Raw genomic sequence first — 22,321 nt, forward strand, 5'->3', positions numbered from 1 at the left:
CTGACACAGTACCCTGTATCATGTGGATATTCCTGATATAGTACCCTGTATCATGTGGATATTCCTGACACAGTACCCTGTATCATGTGGATATTCCTGACACAGTACCTTGTATCATGCGGATATTCCTGATACAGTACCTTGTATCATGCGGATATTCCTGATACAGTACCCTGTATCATGCAGATATTCCTGATACATTACCCTGTATCATGTGGATATTCCTGACACAGTACCCTGTATCATGAGGATATTCCTGATACAGTGCCCTGTATCATGCGGATATTCCTGATACAGTACCCTGTATCATGTGGATATTCCTGACACAGTACCCTGTAGCATGTGGATATTCGTGATATAGTACCCTGTATCATGCGGATATTCCTGATACAGTACCTTGTATCATGTGGATATTCCTGATATAGTACCCTGTATCATGGGGATATTCCTGATACAGTACCCTGTATCATGCGGATATTCCTGATAAAGTACCCTGTATCATGTGGATATTCCTGATATAGTACACTGTATCATGGGGATATTCCTGATACAGTACTCTGTATCATGTGGATATTCCTAATACAGTACCCTGTATCATGCGGATATTCCTGATACAGTACCCTGTATCATGTGGATATTCCTGATACAGTACCCTGTATCATGGGGATATTCCTGATACAGTACCCTGTATCATGTGCATATTCCTGACACAGCACCCTGTATCATGTGGAAATTCCTGACACAGCACCCTGTATCATGCAGATATTCCTGATACAGTACCCTGTATCATGTGGATATTCCTGATATAGTACCCTGTATCATGGGGATATTCCTGATACAGTACCCTGTATCATGTGGATATTCCTGGTACAGTACCCTGTATCATGTGGATATTCCAGATACAGTAAACTAGTGAAGGAGGCAATGAGAGTAGTAAGCAAACCAAGGATGTTTAATCCAGAAGCAAAAACTCACAAGGTACTGAAAAGTACACACAATTATTTTTAATTTTATTGTTGGTTTGCCATTTGTGTGCACTTTTCAGTACCTTGTGAGAGTTTGCTTTTGGATTAAACACCGTTGGTCTGCTTACTACTCTCATTGCCTCCTTCACTAGTTCATTGTCTTTACCTTCAGCAGTTTGTTCGTGTTTGTATTCCTGACACAGTACCCTGTATCATGTGGATATTCCTGATATAGTACCCTGTGTCATGTGGATATTCCTGACACAGTACCCTGTATCATGTGGATATTCCTGATATAGTACCCTGTATCATGTGGATATTCCTGACACAGTACCCTGTATCATGTGGATATTCCTGACACAGTACCTTGTATCATGCGGATATTCCTGATACAGTACCTTGTATCATGCGGATATTCCTGATACAGTACCCTGTATCATGCAGATATTCCTGATACATTACCCTGTATCATGCGGATATTCCTGACACAGTACCCTGTATCATGAGGATATTCCTGATACAGTACCCTGTATCATGCGGATATTCCTGATACAGTACCCTGTATCATGTGGATATTCCTGACACAGTACCCTGTATCATGTGGATATTCGTGATATAGTACCCTGTATCATGTGGATATTCCTGATACAGTACCTTGTATCATGTGGATATTCCTGATATAGTACCCTGTATCATGGGGATATTCCTGATACAGTACCCTGTATCATGCGGATATTCCTGATACAGTACCCTGTATCATGTGGATATTCCTGATATAGTACCCTGTATCATGTGCATATTCCTGACACAGTACCCTGTATCATGTGGATATTCCTGACACAGCACCCTGTATCATGCTGATATTCCTGATACAGTACCCTGTATCATGTGGATATTCCTGATATAGTACCCTGTATCATGGGGATATTCCTGATACAGTACCCTGTATCATGTGGATATTCCTGGTACAGTACCCTGTATCATGCGGATATTCTAGATACAGTAAACTAGTGAAGGAGGCAATGAGAGTAGTAAGCAAACCAAGGATGTTTAATCCAGAAGCAAAAACTCACAAGGTACTGAAAAGTACACACAATTATTTTTAATTTCATTGTTGGTTTGCCGTTTGTGTGTACTTTTCAGTACCTTGTGAGAGTTTGCTTTTGGATTAAACACTGTTGGTTTGCTTACTACTCTCATTGCCTCCTTCACTAGTTCATTGTCTTTACCTTCAGCAGTTTGTTCGTGTTTGTATTCCTGACACAGTACCCTGTATCATGTGGATATTCCTGATATATTACCCTGTATCATGTGGATATTCCTGATATGGTACCCTGTGTCATGTGGATATTCCTGACACAGTATCCTGTATCATGTGGATATTCCTGATATAGTATCCTGTATCATGTGGATATTCCTGACACAGTACCTTGTATCATGCGGATATTCCTGATACAGTACCTTGTATCATGCGGATATTCCAGATACAGTACCCTGTATCATGTGGATATTCATGATACAGTACCCTGTATCATGCGGATATTCCTAATACAGTACCCTGTATCATGGGGATATTCCTGATACAGTTCCCTGTATCATGTGGATATTCCTGACACAGTACCCAGTATCATGTGGATATTCCTGACACAGTACCTTGTATCATGTGGATATTCCTGACACAGTACCGTGTATCATGTGGATATTCCTGATATAGTACCCTGTATCATGTGGATATTCCTGATGCAGTACCCTGTATCATGCAGATATTCCTGACACAGTACCCTGTATCATGTGGATATTCCTGATATAGTACCCTGTATCATGGGGATATTCCTGATACAGTACCCTGTATCATGCGGATATTCCTGATACAGTACCCTGTATCATGCGGATATTCCTGATACGGTACCCTGTATCATGCGGATATTCCTGATACAGTACCCTGTATCATGTGGATACTCCTGATATAGTACCCTGTATCATGGGGATATTCCTGATATAGAACCGTGTATCATGCGGATATTCCTGGTACAGTACCCTGTATCATGCGGATATTCCAGATACAGTAAACTAGTGAAGGAGGCAATGAGAGTAGTAAGCAAACCAACGATGTTTAATCCAAAAGCAAACACTCACAAGGTACTGAAAAGTACACACAATTATTTGTAATTTTATTGTTGGTTTGCCGTTTGTGTGTACTTTTCAGTACCTTGTGAGAGTTTGCTTCTGGATTAAACACTGTTGGTTTGCTTACTACTCTCATTGCTCCTTCACTAGTTCGTTGTCTTTACCTTCAGCAGTTTGTTCGTGTTTGTATTCCTGACACAGTACCCTGTATCATGTGGATATTCCTGATATATTACCCTATATCATGTGGATATTCCTGATACAGTACCCTGTATCATGCAGATATTCCTGATACAGTACCCTGTATAATGCGGATATTCCTGATACAGTACCCTGTATCATGTGGATATTCTTGATACAGTACCCTGTATCATGTGGATATTCCTGTCACAGTACCCTGTATCATGTGGATATTCCTGACACAGTACCCTGTATCATGTGGGTATTCCTGATACAGTACCCTGTATCATGTGGATATTCTTGATACTGTACCCTGTATTATGTAGATATTCCTGATACTGTACCCTGTATCATGTGGATATTCCTGATATTCCTGGTACAGTACCCTGTATCATGCGGATATTCCTGATACAGTACCCTGTATCATGTGGATATTCATTTTCTTGGTGGAGGCAGTAACCTTATTAGTAACCAGTTACTTTCAGATAGAGGGGCTGAAGACTTAAATGCCATCTGGCCATCACACAAGAATGCTGACAGATTTTGTTTATTAGGTCTGACATCCATGCATCTTACACAATGGGCTGGAGCATACAGTACAGGTTTGGTACTCCTTAGGTGTGTCAAATATGCTTTTTTCTGTCTACACATTCTGCATTCCAGGATGCTGCTTCATGGTGCTTTGGGGACCTTTAATTCCGGGAACATTTTCCCAAAGCCTTTGCTACTTGGTCTTCAAGGGCAGTGATCATCCTTTCATTCCTTCTCCAAGGTGGCTGAGCTCCCTAGACTTACTCAATCTGCCCTTGAACCAGCTACTCAAACTAGGTTACTGATTTCACAGAGGTCCTTCTTCTGTTGATGCCATAGAGTTGGGCTTAACTACTTAATTTTTTTGTGTAAATTGTATGTGTTGCATTTTCAGTATTCTTCTGTACTGCTAAGTATCATTACTAACTAATGATTATCTAACATTACTGAAGAGATCTGTGTGTAATTTTCAGCAAGTTTATGTAGGATACGCATTTGTATAGCAGTTTTAGTTTCTAATAATCTGAAGCAGGGTCAGATTAACAAGGTGTCTGTGGAGCTGTAGCTCTAGACCTGCATGTCAGAATTAGGCCCTGCTCTCAGTTTGGTCTTAAATCCTGTGTTCTTGCCTCAAGAAAAAAATAGGCCCCTTATAATTTTCAGCTCCAGGCCCATGAGGTCCACAATCCAGCAATGATCTTAAGCAATGTTATATGTGGTTTCTGTTATTGCAGTGTTCACTTTTCATGGAATATTTGAAGGTGGGTTATTACTAACATTTTGCATTATTTGGTGTTTGAGTCTGATTTGTTAGTGCAGTGTGTTGTATAGTTATTTGGCAGTGATGCAGGCAGGGTGACAATATATTTATTGTACATGGAGTAGAAATTATGTTTTGAAACCAGGAAGAAAAAGGTACTTACCAGTTTGTTATTCACCTTTTAATGTTATTGAGCTTTAGTATTGCACTAGAGCATTAACAGCAGCCACCAATGAAGCATCCAAAGCATTTTCACAGCTTTAAAAGCTGTAATACACACCACCCTCTTACACAAAGAGAACAAAATTGTGGCACAACGAGAACAAAATTGTGGCACACTGAAGTGTTAACAGCTTTCAAAGCTGCTCTTTCATCAATATTATAGTTTATTTTTGCCTGCTATTTGTGTAGCAGCAGTGCGTGTTACAGGTTTTAAAGCTGTAAAACAGTTATTACTCCTATGAGCTTTATTTTCTCTGTAAGTTGTAGTAGATAGGAGCAGCAAAAGCTACATTTAGTACAAAGACTTATGAACAGTTCACTTTGCCCTAAAGATGAATTTCTTTATTCCATTTCTCATATGTAAATATTAGGCTATCAGTCAGCAGATTATTACAAGTCTAGCCAATAACCAGTGGTCAGAATGAAAACCTGTACCTTGTGTCTGTGAGGTAATGACCTTAACCATTATGTCAAAGTCATCCCAGGAAAAGTTTTGTTTGACCCGTTGTCACGGGTTGATAGGTACATAAATACTGAGCCATATGTCTGAAGACTATTACAAATCTAGCCAATGAGTGAAGGTCAGAATCAAACTGTGTATGTTGTATCTTTGAGGTAAAGACCTTGACCATTATGTCAGTCCTGCTCATGGTCAAAGATCAAATCATAATCCTTTATGTCTGACACAGATAAGATGGAAGTAAGTGTTTGGGGGCTAGTTGACGTTGCCAAGGTGTTTGTCTTGAAATAAGTGTTTTGCTAAGTTGTGTGAAAAAATGTTAAAACGTATCACTGCAATGGGGGATCTGTTATTGTCTTCAAGGTATTGTGACTACCAGGCATAAATATACTTGAATCAGCTTGGAGTTAATCTTCTGACTGCCATAAAAGCTGACATATTATGTTGCCAAGGCTGTGTATATAGCAGTAAATTATGTACCTTAGCTCAGAGTTTGTGGTGATGTACAGTATGACATCAAGTTTGTAACATACACAATAATGAGGAAGAATGGATTTGACCACATATGCAGCTTGAATCTTAAGTTTGTTTGAAATATGGCTGGTTTTATTAGGCCTGACCTTGTGTAATGAAATACTCTCTAAAGACCAGATACAAAAATATGCTGGAGTGTTCTGGCATCTTTGTTGATCACAAAAATGTGTTATTTGTGTATTTGTGCCTAGTCCTACAGATAAATGAGCTAACCTGAATGGCCACTTTTCAACCATGACCTGAGATAATTGCAAGAAAAAAAAACAGCATAGCTTTATGTTGTCTTGTCAAGTTTTTCAATATTTGCTGCACTATCCTGTCGTTTGTTATTTTATCTCTTTGTATTTTTGCATTGTCTTTAAGAATTCCATGTATTGCACTGGAATGAACATCAGAATGTCTTATAATCCAACTATAAGGAAAATGCTGTAGGAAATGTAAAATACATGTACATAAATAAGTAAAATGAATGACTGAATAATAATCCCAGACTTATGACACAGTCACGCCAATGAATAATTTGAGGTGGATGTCACACAGGTACATAAAGAAAGTAGGTGAATTTAAAGTGAAACATGTCTCCTTACGACTGTTACTAACATTTCCACCCTCTATCCTAAGCCCTCCAACTTACAATTTAGTGGGACTTGGACTTTGTTTTTTACAAGTACTTTCCTTGAATTAGTTAGGGTTGCAGTGCTGGCTATCTTTAGGATTCACATTATATGGAGATACAAGGTGTGGGTACTCATACTGGAATTCAGGTGCTATTCCTGGGAAGGAATCTGCAATTGAATCAACATTCTATGAATATATTAATTTGTATATATTCTGCAATTACCTGTTTAGCCCAAATCATATTAAAAGGGAAGCTGGTGCCTGTTGCATCGCTACTGGGCGGAAGACAGGGAAGATAATCAGCAATCAGCAGGGACACAGATTTACAATTTTCAGTAAAATAAAATTCTGTTTTTATAAGATGAAATCCAGGAGTTATACCCCTTATTCTTAAATGCAAATTCTGCTCATTATTGTAATTTTATTATGAGTTTCTGGTACATTTGTAAATATGTGTATATGGGTCCCTATCGGATTACCAAAGTTTCAAAACTTCGAACATCATATGGCCAAAACCATATGACTGAAGTTTTGAAACTTCGAACGGTTTTGAATAGAGATCGCTGTACAGCGCAGAATTGGAAATTTGTTTTCCTCACTGTAGTGTGATCTCGGAGTTGGTATATTTAATTAACAGAGGATGTAGGGGGTGTGGGGGGCCTGTCCCCTGCAAAAATGTAAAAAGAATTGATTTATTTATTTTAGTTTCGAAGTTTCAAAAATTCAATGATATGGTCTTGGTCATATGATATTCGAAGTTTTGAAAGTTTGGTCATCTCATAGGGATCCATATATACATATATATATATATATATATATATATATATATATATATATATATATATATATATATGGGTCTAGTTGAGATAACCAAAATCTCAGTAAACAAACATTCAAAACATCGAGCCCTGAACACCAAAATCTCAAAAACCTGACACCTCATATACGCATCACACAGAACACCGACAACACTAAATCCCGACTCACCCCCCTACAAAGAATCAAGAACAGCAGACAAGAGCACCATACCAAGAGGAAACATAAAATTTTCAATACAAATTACCTCCTTGCCTTCACCCAGACCTCCCCCCACCAACCAATAAACCTAAACCCTTAAAACTTAACACTAAATATTCATGAAGATCTCTATAGCACCGATATGAATATTCATAACAAACACACAAATAAAAAAACTTAATTACATAACTTAAATGTTAATGTTTTTGCAGGGGTGGTACCCCTCTTCAACCCTCATGGGGAGCTGTGCCCCCCACACCCTCTGCTACTTAAAGATACCAACTCCATACAACGTACTATAGCATGCACATGAGCAGATTTCCTGTTCCACTCAGCTTGGACTGTTGGACATTCAGATGTTGGTATTGTGAAGTTTTGCTTATGTGAAACTTTGTGTTTCTGGGCTCAATGTTTTGAATATCGGTCTACTGAGATTTCAGTTATCTCAAGTAGACCCATATAAATATATGTATATGTATATATATATATATATATATATAAATATATATATATATATATATATATATATATATATATATATATGTGTGTGTGTGTGTGTGTGTGTGTATGCATGCTTTTATCTGTGTGTGCGTGTGTGTGTTCTGTGTGTGTGTGTGTGTGTGTGTGTGTGTGTGTGTGTGTGTGTGTGTGTGTGTGTGTGTGTGTGTGTGTGTGTGTGTGTGTGTGTGTGTGTGTGTGTGTGTGTGTGTGTGTGTGTGTGCATGTGTGTAAAATTAAGCTAGATTCTAGGTACAAAACAGACAATAAAGCAAGCTCAAAGTATTATAAGTAGTAAATATGAGAAGGAGTAGTCCCAAATACATACAGCAAATAAGATAAAAAAATAGCCACAGAAACAGAGATACCTTCTTCTTTATTTTTTATTCCTGACAGCTCAAGTATACATGTTTTCAAGGGATAAAACAATATTCACAGTTAACCACTTTAATAATATATAGCATTATGAAATCACTATAAGATATGTAATTGAGTGACTTAAATTAACACTTAGTATGTCAATGTATGTAGACACATATGCATATTGGAGGAATTCAGTTAGTCAGATGTTCGTTATATTGAATGTTAATGTCTGCATAACAGGCCAAATAGCCATATGATTGCAGAATGCCGGCATTACCTTGTGTGAGTTTGCAGTACAGCAGAGAGTAAACATTTGCCCTTTCGCCACGGTTGTGCAATCTCAAAAGTGCAGGTGGGCTTGCCCCTTGAAAAAAATAGGTTTATATTCTTTACTTTGGTATTTGGGTGTTTTGACTTTCCACAAATTATACATAGTACACTCACATGCACAGGCACACCACACACACACACACACACACACACACACACACACACACACACACACACACACACACACACACACACACACACATATATCTACATATCTGTTGGTTACCTATTATATTCTTGAAAGCCGACAATGTCAAATCCAACATTGATGACACGAGAATAGCGAAAGTGCAGAATGTCGAATGGGTAAACGGAAATCTCCGTAAGGGGAGATTTCCATTTACTTCAATGTAGTGCGTTCTTGGAGTTGGCATATTTAAGTAACGGGGGGTGTGGTGGGTGCTGTCCCCCATCTGGAGGGTGCAGGCCTACACCTTTTAAATTTTTTTAATTAATTTTTTTCTGAACATTTGAAATTTTAATGGTGAGATCATTAAAGGTCGACCTTTAGTGATTTGAACCATTAAACTTTCGATGTTGTAATATAGACCCGTATCTATCTTAATGTATATATATATATATATATATATATATATATATATATATAATATATGTATATATATATATATATATATATATATATATATATATATATATATATATATATATATACATATGCACCAGCCACTCTGATTGGCTAAGAAATGAGTGATAGATATGTAGATAAATAGAAACAATCAAATGAAATATAAAGGAGGAGGCAGAGTGTGCCAACGATTGGAGTGAACCGGCATGTGACTTGTAGGCATACAGCTACTTAACTCATTAACACCTAAGTGGTATGGAATGTCACACTTCTGGTTGCCTACACATCTTGCATTCCAGAGCATTTTCAGAAAAAAAAAATTTTAAGAGGATAAAATAAACAAAAGTAAAAATGTTGTGAACAATAAAAGCTGTTAAAATTGTGCACATTATAATGTTATGAATGAGAAGTATTCTTCACAGTGACAAAAGACAGTATATTCATAGTCTTCCCATACATACTATATTACAAATGTACACAAACCCAGAATTTTATTTTCTTGCTAAATTTTCACAATTTGTCATATATTGGAAACTATATATCCTATTCACATATTGTTAGAAGATTTTTGTTAACCAGACATAAGTTTTCATATAACAAGACATTCCGCTGTGAGTGCATGTTTATCGAGACATTAACAGAAACATGAAAACATCTGCTTAGTTGTATAATTAGCAGTATAAGTAACACTGACTATTTCTCAAGATTTGAGCATTACTGATCAGTGCACTACCCTGGTAAACAAATATAAATAAATAAATAAATAATAGTAAAAACATGACAACTAAAATGAGTGGTGCTATTTGTGGTGTAGTAAACGTGTGTCTGTTAAATCTGTGCTTCTTATACTGTGGGCATATTCCCTCTACGTCTTTCATGCAGATAGTAATGGTGAACCTTATTAAAGTGATAAAAACTGATATAAAAATATGTGAGAGTCTGGGTATCCAAACAAAATGACAAGTCATCTAAAAATTACATAAACTTGTGGCAGATGTCTTGGAAGTGATAGCAAGAAAGTCTCATAGGTCAGTGCTGGACTCAAGCCCTTTGCCATGTTCTGAATCTCAAGGCCTGATTCTTCAGATATGTTAGTAACAAGGAATTAACACAGTCCCCATCACTGATGTCATAGGATACTGCCAAATTATTAGCCATTGAAGACAGTCACTTGAAGTTTATTTTGCTGATGTACTATATTTTGATTTTATAAAGGTGCTGTGTGTAATTTAAAACTGTTCCTGAAGTTGCTGCAGTAAGACTGTGATAAAGTCAACTCACTGTCTCTAGTGTGGGGTGACCATTGTGAACTCATTGTGTGTTCCCTTGACATTGAATAATCTACTCAAAGTGGTAAATGATTTCTTGACATATTCATTTCTGTGATATTAAGATAAAAAGTAAACGTAAGCCAATCTGCACAAATAAATCAAACATTATTTTTATTGTGAACTGAACAGTCACCCTGATTAGGCATTTAAATTAGAGCCTGGAGTAAGCTGTTATGTGTTAAATGCCCAAATGTATATCCTCAGCACTGCAAAAATATAATGCATCTACTGCTGTGCAATATAATATGACGTATGTAGTCCATCTCACTGCCTGCAACCCTTTCATTAGGTGGTCGGGACAAAAGAGGCGGTCCAATCCTGACCTTCCCCGCACGTAGCAATCATGACAGAATACGGCAGGAAGATCTTCGGAAACTTGTTACTTATTTGGCTAGTGTGCCAAGGTAAGTGCATTTTAAAAGTCAATATTATATCTATTGAATGTTAATTGCTGTTGATAGTTATTATTGTTTATATTTTTATTTGCCGGTGTTTCTTCTTCTTCATGACTTCTCATGTATCAGGTGCTAAATTAGTCTGAGTGGTGGGCTTATTGCTGTTTGAGGATGAGAGCATATGATGGTATTAAATACTAAGTAATGCACTAGGTGGATAATGCAGCACAGATCCTATTGCAATGCATCAGTAATGCATTAGTGCAGAATGTTGGCTGCATCGATGGTGACAATAGCAGTGTCATGGAAAAGAGGAAGGACACTGTGTAGAATTACATGTATGTTGCTCAGTACAAAGCCATAGTGTAAAAATTAATTCTGAGAGGTAATAGTTTGCCCAAATCAAAGGACGTATGAATTTTATGCATGGCTCCCCTGTCTGTATTTTGTTTGATACTGAAAAGAGCATTGCTCATAGGTTCATAGGTAGAAACTAGGCTATCTGCCTTAGGGCATTTATAAGCCTAGCCAGAGTGTATGTGGCTTCCACCTCCCTATTAGATTAGCCTACTGTGCCTCTGTAAAGTAGGTCACAGAAGGTACCCTTTTAAGATTAGTTTACTGTGCCTCTGTCTAGCAGGGGCACAGGAGAGATCCCAGGGGTGAATTTGCGATTTCCCATCCACGCGTCCAAATTTCGCTTGAAGAGGATCAGCGAGGGGCTATGTCTAACATGAATTGGGATTCTATTCCAGAGTGAAGGGAGCCTCTGGGAAATTAATCTGTTCCTCCAGCATGTCCTATTTATTTTTGTGCTGAGGTTTAGGTCCCTGGAGCGTGTAGCTCTAAGGGACTTGGATTTTTTGAGGTGGAGCATGTCCATTAATTCTGGGTTTGACATGGCTTTGTACGTCAGGCATAGATAGCCTCTGAGTAGGTGGTAAGCAACTGAGTAGAGCTGGAGTTTCTTTAGTCGAGCTGCATAGGACATCTGTTTGTAGCCCATGATCCTCTTGGTGAGGTACTTTTGGGGTCTCTCCAGTTGCTACAGATGTTGGGTAAGGTACATCCCAAAAGGGGCATTGTATTAAATTATGGGCCTGATGAGTGACGAGTAGAGGGGCACAATGACCTCTCTTGATCTAGATGCGAGCTTTTTCATGATAAGGTGGGCTATGTAGAAGGTCTTTCTAACCACTTTGGCAACGTGATTATCAAAGGAGAGATTACTATCTATGTTGGTCCCCAAATCTCTAATTACTTCTTCCATACTTAATGGATTACCACCTATGTGATAATTTGTGGGCACCTTGTTTTTCCCAAAGGAGATGACTATGCACTTTTTAGCATTTAGCTTGAGGCAGTGGCTTTGGCACCAACCATCCATCTCTGTAAGACCCTTTTGGAGGATGCTTGTGTCAGCTGGAGATTCGATTATGGCCCCCAGTTTGCAGTCATCTGCGAACTTTGTTAGCCATAACCCCCCCCATGTTAGCTTGAATCTCAGAGAAGTATATACCGAACAAGAGAGGTCCCAGAACTGAGCCCTGTGGGACTCCGCTTGTAACTGGTTTGGATTCAGACATTGCACCTGCGATTCTGACCACGTGGGTTCTATCTCTGAGCCAGTTTGCAACCCATCTTGTGATATAGGGGTTGATATTTAAGCTGGTAAGCTTATTTATGATGCCCGAGTGGGGTATTGTGTTGAAGGCTTTTGCAAGGTCCAGGTAGGCTGTGTGGACTACCTTGCCCTCATCTATGGCTTTGGTAACTGTTTCAAAGAAATCAACTAGGTTTAAGAGGCAAGATCTGCCCTTAACAAAGCCGAATTGGGTAGGGTTCAGTGTCTGGAGGCTCCCAATGTCTTTGTTTATGAGTTCCATGATAATACGCTCCATAGCTTTACAGACCAGACTAGTCAGGCTTATGGGGCGATAGTTTCCGGGGTCCGTTGTGGCACCACCTTTGTGGAGTGGGACCACTGTAGCTGTACGCCATTCTTTGGGTACATATCCTGTAGTAAAGCTAAGTTTGAACAGTGACTTAATGTGAGGGTTCAGTTCTTCTTGGAGCTCGTGTAAGACACAGCCTGGGACACTGTCCGGTCCCATAGATGCTGTGTTTTTTGCTTTGGAGAGGGCAGCTTTCACCTGTGCATCTGTGATGTCAGGGAGGTTACATTCAGTTGGGATAGGAGTTTGCTCCTTTGGGAGGGAAGGGTGGAATCTGTCTGCCAGGATGTTGGCTATGTCTGTAGGTTCGGTATATTTTGTACCGTTATGCAACAATTCAGAGCATATCTGGGAGTTTCCGCCCATGTTCCTGATATAACTAGAGAAGGCCTTGTCATTATCTTTAGTGTCTAGGGCAATTTTTCTTTTGAAACTGGCCAAACTGGCCTTTGATGATTTTATGAGGGATCAAAGTTTCTTGCTAATACTGATCAGAGATGCCTTCCCTTTTTGGGATTTTGCTCTGTCATGTAGTAGCTTCCTCCTTCTGTTGTATAGCTTATTTATGGCCGGGGTCCACCAGACTGGTCTCCTGTTTTTGGAGGAGTGAGTCTTGTTTTTATTTGGGATAGCACAATCCATGCATTCCTGCAGGTACTCATAGAATGCATTTGTAAAGGATTCTGCGGATTGGGCTGTGTGAACCTCTAGCCCAGGGGCTTTGAAGGATTCCACCTCAGTCTTGAGAAGTGCAAAGTTGGCTTTTGAGAAATTCTTTACAGTGATTTCCTTGGCTGGGGGTGGGGACGGGATATCTTAATTGTTGATTGCTGAATAACATGAAATGTATATCCTGCTGAATTAATATGTGTATTTCTTCGACATGTCTCTGTATCATCAAGCAGGAAAATTAAATGTAAATGCTTGATGCAGTGTATGAAGTAAGAATGTACTAATAGGGAACACAAAATGAATAAGATACAATATTGTGCAAAATCTTAAGGAATGTATGATTCAGAGGTTAATTCACAACAAAGTATTCATGTTTTAATATGTGATATTGTGGTTAAACGTGCATTCAGCTGCCATGTAGTTTACCATATACTGGATGCAATGTCCAAATTGAGATTAGTATGAAAGCCAAGTACTTATTCATTTTTGCACAAAGCAGAATTTGGAAATGACACCCTTCCCAAATATTAGTAAAGTGATTTGATTGAAAGTAAAACAATTTGCTGTTAATGTTGGAGAGCCTGCATTGTAGTTTGACAGGTATCTCAAGCCCAGACTTGCTAGACTGAAGAGTGTTAACAGCTCATAATACAGGGCATTCAGTAAGACACAGTAGAGGATGCCTTTATGATAATATGTAAAGAATTACAGTGTCTTGCGATTGTACATAATAAAGGCAAACTGTAGTGCCCCTAGGATTCCTGAACATGAGTTGGATAGTATGGTTTAATGTAAGGGTGGTACGTCATGTTGTACAGTGTTACTATGCCAACATTGGGTGACTGAGGGGTTCATGAAGTCACAATTCTTGACTAGCAGCTTTAAAATGGGCTGAAGATGCATTTCTGATGGTAGAAACCAAATGAGCATGCTGCTGTGACACTGATAACCCTAGACACACATGGCATACAGGCCTTGTCTTTAGCATGGTAGGAACCAAACGAGCATGCCACTGTGACACTGATAACCCTAGACACACATGGCATACAGGTCTCACTTTTAGGAGTCTGCGTGACACTGCACATTCAGGTGTGGCATACAGAGCAGTTCTGTTTAGAATCGCCACTAATATGTACCTGGATAGAGAAAATTCAGCCCTGGTTTGGCACCTATGTCTGTAATGGACAGAGGTAATCTGTAAATAGTTAATCTACCAGGCCCATGCTTACACTTATCAAGGGTATCAGAACTTGACAAAAAATTTGGGATGCATGGCTAGGCTTAAAAAGGCCCTTGTGGTCATTAGCCTACTAAAGACTTATGAACCTATGAACCTAAGAGGGAGGTGGTAGAGATCCTGTGTTATGAACAATTATGACATGAGTCTGTGGGATGGGAAATTGTGGTATTCTGTATGTAGAGCAATAACGATATGAGTCTGTGGGATAAGATGGTGTGGTACTCCTGTATGATGAGACTTGATAATGTGATTCCAAAGACATGCATCTGGAGCATTTCTCCCCGGGCCTCCGCTGAAAACAGGCTCTGTGGAACCTAGTCGGACATTCCCGGTCAACAAATGTTAAATAAATAAATACGTGATTCTGTGGGGTGGGAGTGTGTGGTACTCCTGTCGAATGACAATTAATGATGTGATTCTGTGTGATGGGAGATCATGGTACTCATGGATTACAAGAATTAATGACGTGGCTCTGTGGAATAAGAGAATATTTTACTCCTGGATGATGAGAATTAGTGATATGATTCTGTGGTGTCATCCTATACGACTAAAATTGTGGTGATTCTTCAAGATGGGAGGGTGTGCTATTCTTTATGATGATCATTAATGATGTGATTCTATGGGGCGAGAGGGTATGGCACTCCTGAATGATCAACATTAATGACAGGAATATATATGGGGTAGATGACTGTGGTACTCCTGTATAACAAATATTGATGATATAATTCTTCATGCTAGTTGGGTGTGGTACTCTTGTATGATAAGCATAAATGCTGTGATTCTGTGGGATGGGAGGGTGTGTTACTCCTGGACGATGATAGTTAATGGCACAATGAGATTTTTTTCAAATACATTTTAGGCCTCTGTGGAACAGACCATTGGCTGTGACTTGTGCCTGTCTTTATCTCAGATGCTGGACATCACTTCTGATGTTCCCTGGCCTTATATAAAACCCTCCTGTTGCCTGAGCAGAGATTAAAGCATCCCAGTGTGGCATCTGGGTATTATTATTTTGTTTTTTATTTATATGGCCTACCTGTTTCCCCACCCCATACCCGATATGCATTGGTTTAAGACCAGTACTACAAGAAATGTCCATCAGTGCATCTTCCTGTATTTTGTAAGCATGGATGCATATCCCTGTATCACCACCAGAGCTTTCATCCCTGCTTTTGATCCCATCCATCCCCCAGCATCAACAAACCAGTAAAATACCACTCCCCCAGTCAGCTACAAAGTGCTGGGCCGATGTCTTGTATGGTGAGCATTAATGGCATGATTCTGTGAGATAGAGATGCTCCTGCTATGACAAGCAATACAATATATGGCCTTGGGAATGTGGAGAGAGGCTGGACAGTGACCATTAGGTAATGAGCTGATTCTGGGACATAGAGATGGACCTGGTACAGTAAGCAACACTATATATAGCCTTAGGAATGATAGGGCTTAGACAGTGATCATTAGAATGCTTATTATGAGGCCTGCACATGCATTCATTACATTATAATATGTGGCAAGGGGAAGGGGGATTGAAGCAGGAACATTAGTACACAAATTGTTAGGGGATGTGCTGTTTTACAAAATATCTGCTGTGCAGCACTCACAGCTGAATCATTGCTACGGTTCTTCAGATTTTCGGGAGTGGAAGAGATATTGCACAGAGCTAACTGCTTACTAGGGATTCTTTTCCTTGTAATGATTCACTTTGTATCTCACCGTACAAGCAAGCAGTAATAGTCATACCAGTGAGAGCAGACCTCCACAGAATGTGCTTCTTTCCTTAATTACATATTTTTAGGTAAATGTATTGGATCACAAGACCCTCTTTTCAACCACAGTTTTGTTACAGTAAATAAAAGTATGTCTACTAATTATTCATATTAATACATGGTTAATATTCCTTAAGAATATCAACAAGAATTCTTCACAAATTCAGTGCAACATGTTTTCCCCTTTCATATGAAAACAAATCACTCAGCTCTATATTAGTGCTTCATATAATGAGACGTAAACAAATTACATTTTACAAACTTGAATATTGTTCCCATAACCTCTGTTTGTATCTTCTGTAGCACTAAGATGTTTGCCTTAGCGGTCCAGTCCTGCTGAGTAAATATAAAAGCAGGTAGTTGCGCCCAGTGAATCTTAGTTGGCTATTATAGTACTCACTGTCCCATACTATGATAATGATAGAGTAAGTGTACCTTTCTACAGGTGTCCCAAAATGTGACCATTGCACTTCTGAAGCTTTTGTTGTATACACAATGTAAGATTAGTAGAGTAGGTAAACAGAAAGGTGCTAAACAACTAGGGGAATTAGGATATGGCAGCTGAAAACCCATGTCATTAAGGCAAACTAGGAAAAAAAAGAACAAAGAAGGTGTCACTTAGACTTAGAAAATACAAGAAACAGGTTGCAAAGGACCAATTGACCAGTTTCCTAAGTGGACCTTCAGCAAATAAGGTGGAATAAAATAACTAATTCCTGGATATTCATTTAATGTATGTAAAACATCTTATATAAAATGCTGTGCGGCATTTTATTCCACAGATATTGGGATGTCAGACAAGAAAATGCAATTCTAACATTTACACATGCACATTTATTAAAACTGCATACTTTGCTTAGTGGGTGGAAGACTTTAACAGTAATGCACGGGACCTTTCAGATGGCATATGCCCCATTCTAATGCTAGAGAAGCATCTAATTCGGGATCTATGAAGGGTTTTTAGGTGGTACATATAGTGCCCTATATGCTGTTAAGAAGTTCAGCTTGACTAAACAATCCTGATACGTAACTGACTAAGGCTGCCTTTTTTAAAGTAATGAGGAGTAGGTTCAGTTTTGCTAATACATTTATTTTTTTCTTGTTGATATTTTTAACCAGTTAAGTGGGCTGGTCTATAGACACTTTTCAGCTGTGACCAGTGCCACAATGATAAGGGTTATAAATATAATATAGACAGACAACGTAGTATGTATGAAGAGAAAACCCATGTATATACAATAATGACATTCATATTCCATGCAGACAACCTAAAACTCTGAAGCATTTATCTTATCACTGAGAAACCTGTTTCAGTGCTTGATTAGAGAAAGCAAATTAAATTTTCAGGTCTAGTGTGGCTTAGTAATATCTATAAGGATGACATAATATTTGAATGCAAATAGTACATCTTTTTGTCAGTATGAAGGTGAGTTCAGTGTCAATTCAAACTAGTAAGTCAATTCAAACTAGTAAGATACAGAATACTACCTAGGTAGTAGGTACTACCTAGGTAGCAGGTCCTGGTCTGTTGTTATGTCTGAATCTGTACAGTTTGAGACAGAATGTTAGTAACGGTCGTACTGTACCTTAATTAAGAATTGCTAGTACTGAATGCACAATGTTAGTCTTTGGGTTATTAAATAAAAAAGATGTTTTGATAGTCCACGTTTCATCCTATGAGGAGTTTTTTTTTTTTAAACTGATAAATTGATATGAGGGGTTGAGGCTTGGCATAATGGTTAAGGACTTTACCACAAATGCACAAGGCACAGGGCTTGATTCTTAAGAAGCATGGCTAGGCTTAAAAAGACCCCCAGGGTCATTAACCTAGTAATCAGCTATGAACCTATGAACTTGTATGTAAGGAGGTTGTCCATTTTGCCCTCATTAATGACTTTGGCTCTCCATGTATATGAAAAGACTGGTAGATAAGTGAATATCACTAGGTAACATATGACCCATTACTGTAATCCTAAAGAACACCACCTGAAATAACTTTACTGAGTAATGCAGAGCCATGAAAGAACATCATCAGTTATCTCTTTAACAAATAATAAATTAATGCCACATAGCCATTTTGGCATCTAGGTAGTCATATATAGATTAATATGTTGTTTATGTAAAGTATGTTTAAGATATAGAGTGGCAAATATATTTGAGATGCCCAGAGAGGAAATAGCCTCTGAAATGCTTTAATTTAAGGCTGTTGTTAACCTTTCATAGGTTTGTAGATAGTTACTAGGCTTGCAGTCCAGGGGACTATTGAAGAGTCTAGCCCAAATTCCCAGTTCTTCACAAGCACTATCAGATTAAGTGACTTGCTCAAGATCACACAGTAGGCAAGTAGGGGCTGAGGGATCAAACCCTCTTCCACTGGAACCACAGCTCACAGCCTTAACCCTCTGTGCCAGTTGCCAGAATAATTTGTTAACTTGGCAGGCCCAGCGGGTACAGAGTCCCTTTTCAGAGGCAACTCAGGAGCTACCAAGTAGGTAACAGATGGGTGACTCTTTCTAAACCCTTATTGGGGCAGGTCAATTCTAGAATTAAGCGAGAAGATATGTTCTAGTATTTTAGGTGAGTGATGTGAATTTTAGAGATATTTAATTAGTATGGCTGTGTATAGTTATTATCAATGAGGATTTTTTCCACATTTTCATTTAACCTGGATGCACACCTCTTAAGTGTACCTCATCACAAGGAATATTCCTAATTTAAGTCTTAAAAAGTCTATGTTCCTAATTGTTTTATGTTGAAAAGAGTCTGCCACATATTTGGTGTTAAGCATTTTTTAACTGATATCCATGGTAAATAATATTGCATTATATGAATTCATAAAAATAAAAGCTTATATATATATATATATATATATATATATATATACATTTTAACCAAACTGTAAACTTCCTAGTTGAAGTTGTCAGTAAGCTCTTAGTAAGTTTTCCACATTTTGACTATTTGTTCCACATTGTGTGAGGTAGTGACATTGTGTGAGGTAGTGTTCCACACTCTGAAGATGGAATTTTGAGAGCTATGCCTGGATGTACACTGAGAGATACTGTAGTATTCAAAGTTAAAAAGTAGTACAGGTGGAAACTTATCAGGACCAGGACTTGAACTGTTTAAAATTTTTGGTGTTCATTACTTCTGTATCACTAACTTGTGAAAAAATAGTAGATGAGAGTATGGCTGCATGGTGTAGATAGGGATCAACCCACGTGTCCCACATGATCTGAGTTTGATAAGTGGCTGTGGTGCTGGAGGATTCAGGTGAGGAAGGGTGGGAGTGACTGGCTAGTATCAGCTCACCTATACTGGGAGAGGGAGCCAGTGTGGCATATACCTGCTGTATAGGGAGGTGCAACATATGGAATACATGGGCTGGAGGATGCCCACTTTGGCTTACCAAGCCATGTCCATACAGCTGCCTTCATGGGACATGTGTGGGAATGCACACACTGACAGCAGGTCACCTCAAAACAATAGAATGTATTCTTCCTCCTGAATTCTTTGGAAAAATGACACTGTCTGCATCACATGATCCTCATTCTTGGAGGGAGTTAATGGGCTCTAGGGATTTCACTTCTCAGGGGATCAAACAGCCTAACTGGGAAGTTGGGAAAGAAGGCTTGACAGCCACTCAGGATCTGGGAAGAAAAAACTGATAGATGAGAAAACTATATAAAATGAATGTTTAAGCTGGGAAATACTCATGTTTGAATTCTGCTTTTCTGGGAAAAGCAGAAATCGATGCCCTTGAACATTAATTCCCTATTTGTATTTTTATTTATACAACTTCAGTTCTGAAAAAAATGTTTCCAATTGTTACTCAATTTTCCACTACCATTAATTTCAGAGATATGACTGCTAACTGTATTTCTTTCTTTAGCATCCTCTTATTTAACATATTTTTGTTTTTGCTTCCATTAGGGCCTTGTATTTTTTTTCTAGGTGCTGTTTCCCACTATGACTGGCAAATATCAAGCCTTCCCCCATATAAAACTCAACCCAGTACACTGGCTCCATTGTCCATAGTATTACCACCACTGAAGGCAAGACCAGCCCAGAACTGACTTTCATACAGGCAGCCATAATGGAATTTGTGCCTTCCCCTGCATCCCAGTGATTAGGGTATATAAATCCTTCACCCCAATCTATGCGCATGGAAAGAGTGACCTACATCACTTCAGGAGCAAAAATGCCATCCTTGTCTGAGCACTCACTTCAGAGGACCCAATATGAGGGCTGTGGCATTTGCAGCTTGGTGGCCAAATGCCCACCCCAGAGTCATTGTTTAAATTCTGGCCCATCATGTGATGGAATATGGCACTTCATGAACCCAGTGTAATGCTCCCCCCAAGGCTCGGCATGCCCAGCCTCCCTGTACCAGCTCCAATAGGTGTCCGTGCTGCATTAGAGTATGCCCACTGTGCCAGCTCCAATAGGTGCCCGTGCTGCATTTGAGCATGCCCAGCCTCCCTGTGCCAGCTCCAATAGGTGCCTGTGCTGCATTAGAGCATGCCCAGCCTCCCTGTGCCAGCTCCAGTAGGTGCCTGTGCTGCATTTGAGCATGCCCAGCCTCCCTGTGCCAGCTCCAATATGTGCCTGTGCTATGTTTTAGCATGCCCAGCCTCCCTGTGCCAGCTCCAATAGGTGCCCGTGCTACATTTGAGCATGCCCAGCCTCCCTGTGCTAACTCCAATAGGTGCCCGTGCTGCATTTGAGCATGCCCAGCCTCCCTGTGCTAGCTCCAATAGGTGGCCATGCTGCGTTTGAGCATGGCCAGCCTCCCTGTGCTAGCTCCAATAGGTGCCCGTGCTGCATTTTAGCATGCCCAGTGTCCCTGTGCTAGCTCCAGTAGGTGCCTGTGCTGCGTTTGAGCATGGCCGGCCTCCCTGTGCTAGCTCCCATAGGTGCCTGTGCTGCATTTGAGCATGCCCAGCTTCCCTGTGCTAGCTCCAATAGGTGCCCGTGTTTCATTTGAACTAAAGTCTCCTGGGCCATAGTCAGGACCTTATTGCTCTTCATCACTGGAGCCAGCCTTCATTTTCACATTATTTTTCTTGCTAGAGAGTTTCTTTGCATAAAGAGTAATATAACCGGAATGCATCATTTGTAAAGAAATTAAGTAGATAGCAAAAGGTTATGAGTGGATTTTGCAGGCATAATGTGGTGATAAAAAACAAATAAAATGAAGTAGTAATGTTCAACCCAGGATGGGTTGTGGAATGTGCAGCTTAGAAACTGTAGAGGAACGAGGCTGGAGTGACTGAAGAAGAGTTAACTTTGTGAGACTAGAATGAGCTATTTTAGTAGGAGCACTTTTATAAGAAGGTAGAAGTTAAAAGAATTGCAGTTTTATTTATAAAGCAGTACTGACAGACAGAGTAACGACGCCTATCTTCAAAAGCTAATAAAAATTATTTCCTTGAAGTCATAGCTAGCTTTTCACTGATTTCCAGTAATTGTGAGTAGAATATGAACTAGAACCATAAAGATTTCAGTGCTAAAATGTTGATGTTAAGAACCATGTGTAATATTCTTTCTCTTCATTCTTCTTCCAGAATATCGTGAATGTAAGTATCCCATGATTGATGAAGGGCATGCAATAATTTATCATTGCTTAAAAGCTTGTCTGCTTCCCACTGAAATATTTTCTGACAAGTAGAAAAACATGAAGGGAATTAATTCATACTTACAATCACCTCTAAACAGTGCAGTGGCCTGAGTTTATGCTCCTCACATTTAACAACTTTCGTTCCCTCCAT

At 39.2% G+C, this 22,321-nt stretch overlaps 1 protein-coding gene across 3 annotated transcripts in view; it reads left to right on the forward strand.

Moving 5' to 3' along the window:
- Positions 1-22,321, forward strand: part of KALRN (kalirin RhoGEF kinase) — a 4,346,166-nt gene that overhangs the window by 1,249,380 nt on the left and 3,074,465 nt on the right. For all 3 annotated transcript variants that reach the window (XM_044074926.1, XM_044074921.1, XM_044074920.1), the window contains exon 3: positions 10,812-10,926. In XM_044074926.1, the coding sequence (XP_043930861.1) occupies positions 10,812-10,926 (115 nt within the window). The remainder of the gene's footprint in view (positions 1-10,811; positions 10,927-22,321) is intronic.

This window comes from Protopterus annectens, chromosome 6.part0 (genome assembly GCF_019279795.1).
Source record: "Protopterus annectens isolate FY-2018-M chromosome 6.part0, PAN1.0, whole genome shotgun sequence".
NCBI classification, from domain to species: domain Eukaryota; kingdom Metazoa; phylum Chordata; order Ceratodontiformes; family Protopteridae; genus Protopterus; species Protopterus annectens.